At 32.2% G+C, this 13098-nt stretch overlaps 1 protein-coding gene across 1 annotated transcript in view; it reads right to left on the reverse strand.

Annotated features, from left to right (window-relative positions):
• Positions 1–6224: 6224 nt before the first annotated feature.
• LOC109609502 (uncharacterized) overlaps positions 6225–13098 on the reverse strand; it is a 133717-nt gene continuing 126843 nt past the window's right edge. Inside the window, exons 6-7 of the mRNA XM_020026168.2 lie at positions 12989–13087; positions 6225–7247 (exon numbers count right to left, since the gene is read on the reverse strand). Coding sequence (XP_019881727.1) covers positions 7237–7247; positions 12989–13087 — 110 coding nt within the window. The 3' untranslated portion in view covers positions 6225–7236. The remainder of the gene's footprint in view (positions 7248–12988; positions 13088–13098) is intronic.

Raw genomic sequence — 13098 nt, forward strand, 5'->3', positions numbered from 1 at the left:
ATTTCGCAACGTGCAACATGCAACGCCCAGGTGTTGGATGCTGGAAAAACACACTTTCCGGCCGTTATTCCTTTGGAAAATACCGCGAAGTGGCGGGATTTAAAGGGACCCCGCACAAAAGACACGTCAAGACGTTTTCGTGTATAAATTGCGCTGCACCTTTCCACAATCGCCTAATAGAATCCGAGATCAAGGATGTTCAGCTTTTTACGGCACACTTCCGACGCTCGAATCACTCGAAGGGGGAACTGAAACGGTCCCCGTTCCAATTGAGACCTTATCATCGTTTACCGCGTACATAATTTACTTTATTTAAAAATAAGTTTTTTTTTTTAAATTCTCCAGAAACTTTCGCTCCGGAGCAAGAACGGATGAGTTTAATTAAGTAATTCGAACGTTGGGGGGCTAAAAGTCGTCTAATTGCCGTAAAAACCGGCTGCATAAACATTCCAAGACTGCACACATTAATTAAGATCCGCGAGTGTGTTACACGGAATCGCCATTCCCGGGGAACTGTTGCTCGGGGTTGGCGAAACAGGTCGGCAATTAAAATAATTAAACGGGTCCAAGTTCGGGAGTGTGAAGTTAGTAATTTCTCACCGAGGACGCCATATTTTCTAAATTAACCCCCCGCTTCAACGACTTTCACGAATTATTGACGGATGAGGATTATTCCTGCAGGAGATTTAATAAATTTAATATCGGCGACGAAAAATTGGTGTTAGGATTATTGGGAAATATTTATTATGCCTTCACTTCCTGTTCCATAAAAGACATATCACGGCAACAGTTCCTGATACATTATATAATCAATATTATATACGCTTTAGGTGGAAAGTTATCAGAGATAATGATAAAAAATTCATGATCCACCTAGAAATCTCATCTCTTATTGCTAGAGTTGTTCTTGGAACTAAATCTTTGGCCATTTATATTGGAATTCTATTATTCTTTTGTTCAAAACGTTGAATTTTCTTCATGAAGAATACACAATAATTTTTATAAAACAACCCGAATGATTTATAGAATTAATTGTTATTCGTAAAAAAGCGGCTTCACTAATAAAAACGTATAATGTGTATTGTTCTTTAGTGTAAAAAGTTGATATAAAAATTTTATAAACACACACAATTGTGATAAAATGTCTTTAGAACGCCACAGTTTTTTTTTGTTCGGCATCAGAAATTCACATCGATAAGCGAGCAATAAAAGGCCGCAAACACAAGTTTTCCGATACCAATTGATTTTTGGGTTGCAGCTGCTTCAAATCCCAGTAACTTGTAATAAATCTGCGTTTGATTGTGTTTAAAGTTTAACCGCGATCGATCGGTTCAAGGCCGACCAAACTCCCAGTTCGTTTTATCCAAAATGTAACTTTTCGACTTTTCAGAATCATTTGCTGTGATGAAGTGTCGGATTGTGGATGCGAAAAGAACTTTCCTAAACCAACAATTATTTATTTATTCTTGAAAGTGGTCGTGTAATGAAAAAATTTAATTTCAAACTTTCCCATACAAGTTACTTTTGTCAAGTTTATCAAAGCGTTTTTAATGTAAACTGATTTCGAAAGTAGGATTCCCAGACAGTTTTTATATTCCGTCTAAACCTATTATTGTTTCATTTGAAGGCTCACAAACGTAGTTGTGTCTGTAGAATTTAAGTTTCGTGTTGAAATGGCTTCAATAAATAATTGATCAGTCTCCACATATAACGGGGTTAATAATTCACAGGGCTATTTGCCTGTGTTATACTCACATCGATGCAACTACGAATTATTAACAGAGACTTAGTTACAACTTGGCAAACTGTCAATACTAATCCAATTTGAAACTTGCATTAAAGTCGAAAGTTAAGATTTACAAATACTAACAAAAAAAAACAAGGTGTCGAGACAAATTGTTTTTCGTGTTGCAGTCGAATGTCTCCAACACTCGTTCCGAGCTTCCGCTCAAGGAAATTAGAACAAGATCCTGTCCTCGATAACACCCGACGAATTTATTTCAAATCTTCCACCTGATTACTGTTATATATTTCGTGGTGTTCGTGCGAACCCCCGACATTATAATGATGTTCGCTTATAGGATTTACGTTCCATTTCCATATTCGATACTCCATAGACGTTCCTAACTCCGTGAACTTTTTCTGCTTATTAGATTAACATCTTGCTGGGGCTTAACCCGGTATGGAAATGTATAAACTCGTTCACTTCCAAGCGCTGGTTCTTTCGTGGATCCACTCTGATTCGGATCAGTCAAATTAACGTTGTGTCGGTAACATTATAATTTATTGTCTTGTGAGCAAATTTACATTAGTCATTGATCTTTTATTTAATTACGAGTATAACTTATCAATTTTAGCGTGCTTTGAAAAAATAGTATAAATGAAATATGTAAGTTTTTGGAAAATAGTCTTTGATTTATTATTATTTTTAAGTAAAATATGTTTTTAAATCTTTTCATTTTTTTTTAAAGGATGTAAAAGCTATAATTCGCAAATTACAGGAGGTGGGAATGAAAATTAACGTTAGGTTTATTGACATATCTAATTTTAAGCATTCGTTGACTTTTTCTCTTTTTTCCAAGCGCTCTAGAAACTCGTTTTAATCATATTTATAATTAAATTTAATTTATAAAACCCACATACACTATCGCTCATATGTAGAGCAACTTTAGAAATTTTCATTTGTCTTGATAAAAGTGTACGTTTAAATATCCTTATTATTGTCAATTATGCAGTATGTTTGATTAAAACAATACAGCAAATTAATGATTTATTAGTGAGTTTAGTTGGGTGTTAAGTTATTAATATTTGAAAAATATTCAAGGGTCAAAAGTAGAGCAACTGTAAAATAAAACAACCTTCTTTTATTTAGTATCTAGTAGCATATCCATTATTTTTAATAACTTCTAAACACGTTTTCTTCATTCATTTTAGTAACTTTTTAATATAATCGTTCGAATTTTTTTTCGCCTCCTCCATCATGATTCACAGTGGGTCTAGTATACTTGGGATTATACCTTTTATTAATTGGTCCTCTCACCCATAGATGACTCCAGTTCACATGTTCTCTTGCAAAAAGTAGTCTTGTTGCTCTATAGTTTGAAGAAATAAAGGGCTTATTTGTTGGTTTTCTACCATAGAGACCAGTTCCTTTTAGTCTTCGTTTTATGGTACTCACCAACACACTTTGTTTATTTCTTGATTTATGCGGAATGTGTTGATAAAAGTATCGCGAACAACAAGCGTTGTCGTGCCTTTTCCACGATTCTTCGGAACACCTTAAAATTGGAAGTCATCTTCGAAATGATCGATTTGTTTAAATTTAAATCTATTGCAATTTTATTTTGCTTTTCACCATTCCGGAACTTTTTTACAATTTGTTGTTTAATTTGTATCGATAAATGGACCCTTTTTGGCATTTTTAGTTTTAAGGAACGATGTCGAACACAGAAGTAAATTATAAAATCAATTGTATTGATTATAGGGTTTAGTTGCTTTACTTATGAACCCTGTCCGAAATAAAATGTTGTATAAAAACTATGTAAATAAAGATATCCGTATATAAATTGAGGTACGATATGTTTAGACACTTACAAAATTAATTTAAATTAAAAAGAATTGTTTTTTTTTTTAATAAAAGGTTTATATTTTTTTTATTTGTTGCTCTACACATGAGCGATAGTGTATATATTGTTTTAGAAACTACACTTTCAAAGATCACGAATGATGAAGACCGTTTTCTATGATGAAGAATATCGAAGATAGTGCTTGGATTTCACAGACTCATTTTGATTGGAAATGGATTCCGTTTACAAATGACCTTGCTTGTAGCAGATATTCATTTCCACACCCTCCATTTGTCCTTAGATGGTCAATGATATGTCAAGCGTTATTTTTTTCCTACTGTTTTGTTCGGTGGTTGGGGTGCAATGGTACTGGAAACTCGTACTCCTATGAGTATGGTATTTTTTAAAGATATGATAATTCGTTAGTACATCCAGGATGTTGATAATCAGGTGCTGGGAAGGCCACTTAGGAGTTCTGATGATTAAACCTGATGAAAAATTCCATTTCCATCACATAACCATAATAGCATTTTACCTTATTTTTATACACAACATATGCAAATTCAATAAAAGTTTTTGTGACTCTTACAGCTTATTGCACAGTAAAACACAGTATGATAATTACACATGTAAATGAGTTTATTTCTTTCTCAGAAAATAGTTAATAATTTCAATTAAATTCTTATAATGAATTTAAATAATATATAGAGCTATAAGTCAATTCCTGTTAAATTTTACTTAGTTTGATGGGTAATAAATGGTAAAACTGATTATTGAATTGATCTTATGTTTAATGTTATTAAATGTCCGTATAGTAATAAATATATTGAATTTTGTAATCTTTAATATGAGGATATAGCAAACTTTACATATTGTTGCTTATTAATATATGTGATTAAAAATCAAATATTTCTAATTTAGATCAACAAAACGGGGAATTAAATGTCAAAGATATCCCAGAATATTAATAGTGACTTAGTTCACTTATTAAGTTCTTGGTGCCAACAAGACGCACAAGTTCAATTTTTACACTGACAATTACAAAATTGATAAAGGTAACAACGAAGAAATAGAAATAGAATAAGAGGATTGTAGGTTCTTAGTGAGGGTGAGGATTAGGGGTATTCAAAAGAGAACAAGAAGCTATACTGACTTGCATCTTCGGAGTGATTCTATGAAAAATTAAAACCCATTTGAATTGTGGAGTAACCACGTGGAACATTTCTTAATTAATTTAGTTCAGTAGAAAGGCAATTTTTAGAAATTTATAATATATACGTCGACTGAAGCAGTAGTCGGCTGATTGGTCAGTTCGGCCAGATTTTGCTGTACTGCCAAAGTCCCGACACGTCTCTAATTATAAATAAAATAGTTTCTGACTTAGATGGTAAGCATAAAAATTTACTTATTTATAAAAAATACACTAATTACTGTAATGAAAACAACATATAAATGGCAATTATGCATTTCCTGTTAAAATTGTAAGTAAACAAAAGTAAATAATTATTTTTTTGTGTATGTATTAAATTCGCGATCTTGATGTTAAGATGCTAAAAACAAAAGTTGTTTGGCTGAGTTTACGGAATTTTAACATTAATATGTTATGAGAGATGAACTAGGACGAATGTTAGGAATTTAATTTTTCCAAACACGACTTCCATCTCCGCGAATAAATAAATAATTGAGGTGTGAGTTACGAAAAGTTTTTTATTTCCACGGTCAACTACTTTATCATGCTCAATGGCTTATTCTTTCCCGACAGTCACAAGTTGTATTTGGTGTTCTGTTTCGTCTTTATTTGTGCAGTTTGTCTAAAATTAGATTCGAAATATTGTTTGCCATAATTGAGATTATTAAAAAGAGGCACGAATAAAAAGAAAAACGTTGCCGCCTCGGTTATTTACAAAATAATGAAAATCCGGGAAGGTAATTACGTAGTCTGGCGTATGTTATATTTTAATTTTGCATTGTAACTGAGCGGCGCTGAATTAAAAAAAGAAACTCATCATAAAATGTTATTAGATTGCGGGATAGTTTGGCATTATATCCTGGATTAGTTCCACTTTATGTCCTCCTGAAGTTTTAATCAAAATATTTACGTTTAATATCCGCTGAGCTGATTCTATTAGTGTTTGGAAATTTTTTAATTATGGGGATCAGTTTTAGGAGTTCCGTAAGCCCAGAAAGTTAATTTTTACTATTATAACTAAGACCTATTATTAAAATTTGTTTTTTCACGACGTAAAAGGGAAAGAGAAGTTTTATAAAAGTTAGTGACATGGTGGTTAATAAAGTTTTTAATTTAGGTAGAAGTTGCTCGGGAAATGTTTTATGCATTTTGTGGACCACTCTATTATTGGCCTTTAACTTCTTGTAGTCATTTTAAATTTATATTAGGTTAATTCGGCATTCGAAAAATTTCATTAAAACACAGGGCACTGCTTGCGTTTTCTTCAAGTTTGTTGGGTTTATAATTATCTTTGTATTGGCAACAAATTGCAAGCTTAGAGTATATTTCATTCATCTTGTAATTATAATTATGACTTCTTAAATACCTACCTAACTTTATGTTTGAAAATTACATAAAAATATTTTAACATAAATTAAGGAAAGAAGAAAGCAAATAAAGTTCTTTTAGGAATAAATAAAACACAATCATACAAATGGATATTTTATTTAAGCTACCCAATATTATTTACAACGGCCAACATATAACAAATTATTAGGAAATTTTGAAATGTCATACAACAAGAATAGAATAAAATTTTATCACAAATAGTTTATTATATGTAAACATTAAATCTTTTTTTATAAGTTCCCATATATTCCATATTTTATAAAATCGTTCAACTGAACAACATCTCCAACCTAACAACTAATTCAGCTAACAACATAAGAGATGCTTAACTATATACAGAAAAATAGAAAAATACATTTTAACTATACGGAAAAACTGAACGGCCCTAAATCCGCGTTCCCGTCACAAACGCACAAACTTAATTATATAATCACAATAATTACATGCATTATATTGTTACACGATTGCGTGTAACTGGAATATAGAGTTGTTAAAAGTTTGTGGAAAAAATAACGTGTTACTGTTATTAGCCTTAAATTTGTGTGCACAGTCAATGTAAATATTTTCCTTCTTTTCCATTTGGTACTTTAATTATAATAAAGTGCCCGATAATAACGATAATAGTTGAAACATCTTGCGTGCATTTATGACGGTCCACAAACAATATGTGTGTGTCAAGTCGGTGTTTTATTTCTATAAACGAAAATAACAAAAACGAAATTCGATTAAGCTGACACAGCGTTATTAAAAAGTACCAGATGCTGACATGTAAAACGGGCGAAAAAAATAATAAAACCCGCGGACTTGAAAACACATACTGCATCTGTTTTTTGCTCCTCTCATATAAAAACCTATAATTTGATATGTACAATAAAAATTAGTATTTACGTTTTTTTTCATCAGTCCTGTGTGTGCATTTTAATGATTTTTTCGTTACGTATATTTAGTGTTCGGAACTGAAATTGAATTAATTTGCGTCGGAACGAATCTGGACCCTGAAACAATACGAATAACTTGACATTTATCCACCGAGTCCCAGTTTCACATTTAATTAGTTTAAATAGTTTCATCCATTCTTGAATTGTTCACCTATTAGCATCCACCTGGAACAAAAACGAAATAATTAAATTGGATAATCGATTCGGGAAGAATGGGTTGATGTGACTTTCAGAAGTTTTCGTTTTATTATTTAACGAATGAAAAATGAGCGACAATTAAATGTTAATGATGATTAGCGTTGATAAAAGTTTCCATGTCGTTTGTTATTTACTTTTACTGTTATGAACATTTAATAGTCGGAATTTGACAAAGGATAAATATCGGAAATACAATAATGATTCATTTAATTGGATCAATTCGTGGAGTTTATGTTTACGCGTTTCATAGTCGAACATTTTTTTATTTTTTCTATGCAAATGCATTCGTGCTTAATCAACCTTTTTTAAATTCAAACAATAAATTAAATTTTTTTAACAATAAAATGTGTGTGTAGTGTAGTTTTATTTTTGATGTTCATTTAATTCAATCTGTTGAAATACATTAATATTTAATGTAATAATGTGTCTTCTGACTTTTCTTAGGTTTAAATTTATATGTCGTATATGGTATATTATATTGCAATAAATATATTATTAAATAAATTAATCAAAATTTAATCAACAAGTTTTAAACCTGTAATAAAACTAATATCACCAAATTACTCAAAACAATATTAAAACAACATTAATTATAATAAAAAACAGAATAATTAACCGCTACATTTTAGCAATTAGTATTTGGTAGGTTCTCTGCTCTGCTCTACGAATAGCTTCCATCCACCTTGGCATACAAGAAATTGGTTAACGAATATATTCTTAATCTATAGCTCGCCATTCTTCTCTATAATCATTAGCGAGCATCTAAGTAATGCCATGATTTTATAAGTCTCGCACGGTCAGGTTGTCACTGTCGTCAAGTTCTAGAGTAAATGGAATATTAATTGGTTGAGTAACCAAGGCGCGATATTGACGAGCACTTATGCTTTCTTGATTTAATATTGGTAACATCGTGTGTGTCCCTGAAGAAATTCCACCCCACAATGTTGCAGAACCATCTCCAAAAGCAACAATTAAAGTCATGTTTATCTCATATCTCTCACCACGTTCATGTCATGTCCAAATACGACTATCCGAGTGATAATGTATACTGAGACTCATCTGTGAACAATTATGCATTTGGCGTCGAAAACGTTTTGTGACTCTAAGACCAGCTTCACACAACCTTCTTCTGTTGGTAAACAAATTTACAATGGTTTCAATATCTGCTCAAAACCTGGATGTAGGAAATGTGTGGTTTCATCTAGCAGAAATAGTCAGAGAATTGTTCTTTGCTAGTAGTTCTCTGTCAACCACCTCCATGTCGTATATTGGCTTTATTAGTTTGCCGATAACGATTCAATTATAGCACCAAAATCATCAGAAGAAAGCTTTCTTTGAGGCATTTTACGTTGCTGAACAACAGACTATCATATTAAAAATGAACTGAAATGGAGTGTTTATTTTTATGTCTATTATAATAAATATCTGAAAAGTAAATAATAAAAAATTAATATAGGTACCGACCGTCTAGGGCTGTGATTAGTTGATACTGCGCGTAAAAAAAGCCAACATCTAGATATAATTGATATATTCCATTTTTTTTTAGAAAAATATTAGCCTATTACAGAATAATAATTGATTACAAAATTAAAGAAAAATCTTAAAGTATAAATTGTCAGAAGCTAATAATGTATCGGAAACTCCTTATCGATATTTTTTTGTTGTACCTCATCCCATACGAACTGAATATGACGTCTTAGTTCATTAAGAATCCGTGAAGGGTGCAGTATATTCGTTAAGCGTCACCTCATCATATCCCACACATGTTCGATTGGGATTGAAATTTTGGGTGACCAAGGCAGTAAATTCACATGGGAGGCGTTTAGAAAGTTTAATCTATTTCTGGCAATAAATGGAGAAGCATTATCTTGCTGAAAAATTAGTCCGAGATATCTTCTTATGTAGGAAAGGAAATTAGGGTCCAAAACGTCATCCACATATCGCTGGGACGTCATGTTGCCGCTAGTGAAAACTAAAGACGTCATGTTACCATAAGCAATAGCATCCTTTACATTTGGACCTATAGTGTTCATGACATGACTCTTCACAGCAAAATGAGGATCACAACTTTCTCTACGTCGTTTACTGATGATGATCATCGTGCAAGCCCAAGCAAAAGAGTTTGTTTGATCCATCTGAATCCTGAAAGAGACATCATGTGCAATAGAGACAGTAAGTCTCCCATCATGGGACAGACTTCTACTGTCTCTGTCATGCCTGATGTCTCTCTCTCTAAATTCAGACAGGTCAAATAAATATTAAAACTTTAATGCAATGTTTTTGTTTTACTTTTGAATTTAAATTAACGTTTGAAATATGTATTTTAAGATGTATTTATAACTTATTATTTAAATAAAAAGATTACTATACATATCACGATTGGGAAATAAAATTAATGTAATATATTAAAATTTGTAAATATGTCTTTCCGAATTTTGAAGTAATAACTTTCTATTATTTGAATTTAAGACTAACAACTGATTAAAAATTTAAGTACATTGTATCATAAAATTTGTATACAACATTTAAAACTTCTTAATCACTTCTCCCTCCTTCAAACATGAAATTCCATATCGCAACAGCCGAAAACATTTCCTACCCCATTACAAATTCATTCAGTCCAGTTTAATGCCCGTCCTTAGTGGAGGCCCACACTAAATTATTCAACGTATAGTTTAATCGACAATCCTGCCGAGTCCCATTACATCTAGCTCCCTTAATTAGCCAAAATCTTAACCACCCCCCCGAATCGAGCCCATATTAACAATATAATTGCCGAGAGTCTCCAGTCCTCTCAATAACTGTGTCCAGCGCTGTATGGCAGTGATCAATCAGTGTCAAAGCGGCGGTATTACAGGTTATTATTACGGTGGGGTGGTTGCTGCCCCACATACCGTATAAATTATTCGGTGATACATCTTGCATTATAACCCGGCACGCGTATATATGATATGATGTCGCGGTAATTGAAATCCGTACAATGATACGTCTGAAATCTGATACACTTAACGAGCGATGCGAGAGTGGAAGAGTGTTGGGGATTGACATGGCGATTATTTCGAGTGGAGGTGTTTCCGTTGTGGTTTTCGGTGAGTGCAATTAAAATGTGTGAGGATATACGAGACTGGAATAAAATAAATACCTCTAAATTATTAAACAAACCAATGTTGATTCAAAAACAGTTTATTTATTGAAATTATTATAAATTATCCGCAAGATCCATCAATCCATCCATCTCTCCATCGTTCATTAACTTTAGAACAATTGAATTCTTTCTTTCCCACCTTCTTGTTAACTTTATTGTGTAAGTTACACAACCATAAACTCAACTCTCCTTGCGAACCAACTTTCGGAGGGCAAATCATAATTTCCTTTTGCAGATCGATGGTGCAACCATCACACGGATAAAAATTGGAAAATACTTGGAAAAATGTTGTCATATCTTGTTGTTCGGCCTTCGTAGGTTTATTGGGGTATTTTGCTGCCATAGTGTGCAACAATGCCCATGTTTTGTTACCCAGCTCTTCGCGATTTAACGGACACTCTTTCCTCGCAGCTGGTTTCAATTTGCCGGCCTTGTTGGATTGTTTCACGAACTCGAAGAAATTTTGTGTTGTCATTACTGTTTTTGGCAATTAGACGGACAGTTTGATACTTCAAGATCAACTATCATTCCTGTCCAAATTGACACATTATAGTTCTAAAATTGTATTTATTTAAAATAATGTATTTGCATTTAATTGATTTTATTTGATTAAAATGATTTAATTGGTTAAATTATATCAGCATTAAAACAAAGCATTATCAAAATTCAAACTGGCTTCGATTGTACAATTTGAGTTTATAAATGTAATTTATAAAAAATGCTTAAATGAACCCATACACAAAAAGATATTCGTTTATTAAAATCATTATATTGAAATTGTACTATTTCTCTCAAATATTCGAAACAGATTTAACACACCCACCCCGTGTTGTTGCAAATTCACTCTTACCAATATTATCTCAAATATAATGATGGTTTTAAAAGTATTATAATGGTATTAATTTGTTCGTTTCTGACTTTAAAATAGTCGAAATCTCTTTCTGTGAGTCAATCTTTTTCGGCCAAATCTTAATTTCTGGAAAACATTTGTAAACGTGTTGTTACATCGTATCTTGTTATTTGGTCTTCGTCGATATTGTAGACTAATTTGCCGCCATTGAGGACTACAAACTTCATGTTCTGTGGTACAGTCTTTTGCCAATTAATGCTTACTTCTACATACGAACAGCTCACAAATGTGTCTGCCTTGTTGGATTATTTTACAAAGTCAAAAATAATTTAAGTTTTTATTATTGTTTTAAATTAAAATACTGAAAATTTAGTATTAACTGTTCACAAAGTCAAGTACGCAGATAATACCATGATTGTTGACTTATAAAATAATAGATTTGCCATTTTATTTGATTAAAATGATTTAATTGGTTAAATTACATCAATATTAAAATTAATTAGAGCATTGACAAAATTTAAATTGGCTTTGACTGTCCAATTTGCGTTCACAACGTAATTAATGGAGGCTTTTTAATAATGAGCCCATCAGTAAAAACTATTCGTTTATTAAAATCGGTCCAATTATGCTGCCACAATAATTATCACATATTAAATCGGACGAATATTTGTATCAGATTTAAATTGTGGATGAAATGTTGCAGTTCTGTCTTATTTCGATTAATTACTGAGCAAATATTTCTCCATTGTTGCGAGTTTTCAAAATCGGGATTGGTGCATAAAAATAAATCCGGTAGATATTTTGTGTCAATAAATCAGGCGTAGTGCGAAATTGATTTGTTTTGAGCCCGTGCAAATAGACAAACAATGAATAATTATAAGCCCGACAAAGAATTTTGTTGATTTTACACGATGTTTTCGACAGCGCATCCATTTTTCCCCACCCTATCGAAAGTCCAGCTCGGCGTTTTTTTAACGAGCATCAGGTATTTGCTAAAATACGAAAAAAAAAAAAAATGATTTCCTGTTTTAGAGTTAGTGTGATAATAATGGCACGTTTTTTACACGTTCCAATGAAAATAAAAAAATCGAAAAGTTATTAAAATACCGCGTAAAACTGTTAACAAGCTTAACAAGTATTTACATCAAACATCAAGGTGTAATTAATGCATCCGATCATTTAACTTCGTCGAACAATGTCCAATAATTTTAATTAGGCGCGTAATTAAAGTTACGGCATAACCGAAAACTCCGCGCCCGTTTATTTTGTAAATTAAACTGCACAAATTCAACGAAAAACCGTTTGACATAGAACCTCCACATTATGGAATATTTGCTCGGCCTTTGTTGTTCCGGCTTTTGTTGCTGGCAAAAAAGTTGCAGCCGTTTTAATGAGACCACGCACGAAAAACAGGGAAACTTTCCGATGGAATTAATCGCGAATTATTGACATAATCTAAATAAATTACTGTCCATGTTTGTCGTTTAATTATCTGGATTGTAACTCTGTAAATATTTACAACAATGACGATTAATTTCATGACAGTCATCGATGGGAAAAACTGCAAATTTCAAATATTACACTTTCTATCGCTTTGTCTGGTGATTATTAATTTTAATTATGTTTCGGAAATTTATTACGCCATTTGTTTGGACGTGAACCATCAATTTCATTAATCCAATCGCTTGTAGCGGTTTTGTTGTTTGCACTTACCTATAAAACACAAATTTAGGCCCACGTAGAACGTCAAGGATAATAATGTTATTATCAACCATCTACTACTTGCAGTCACACTTCCCACATCGATTTCACCTGAAACAAAT

The sequence above is a fragment of the Aethina tumida genome, chromosome 1 (assembly GCF_024364675.1).
Source record: "Aethina tumida isolate Nest 87 chromosome 1, icAetTumi1.1, whole genome shotgun sequence".
NCBI classification, from domain to species: domain Eukaryota; kingdom Metazoa; phylum Arthropoda; class Insecta; order Coleoptera; family Nitidulidae; genus Aethina; species Aethina tumida.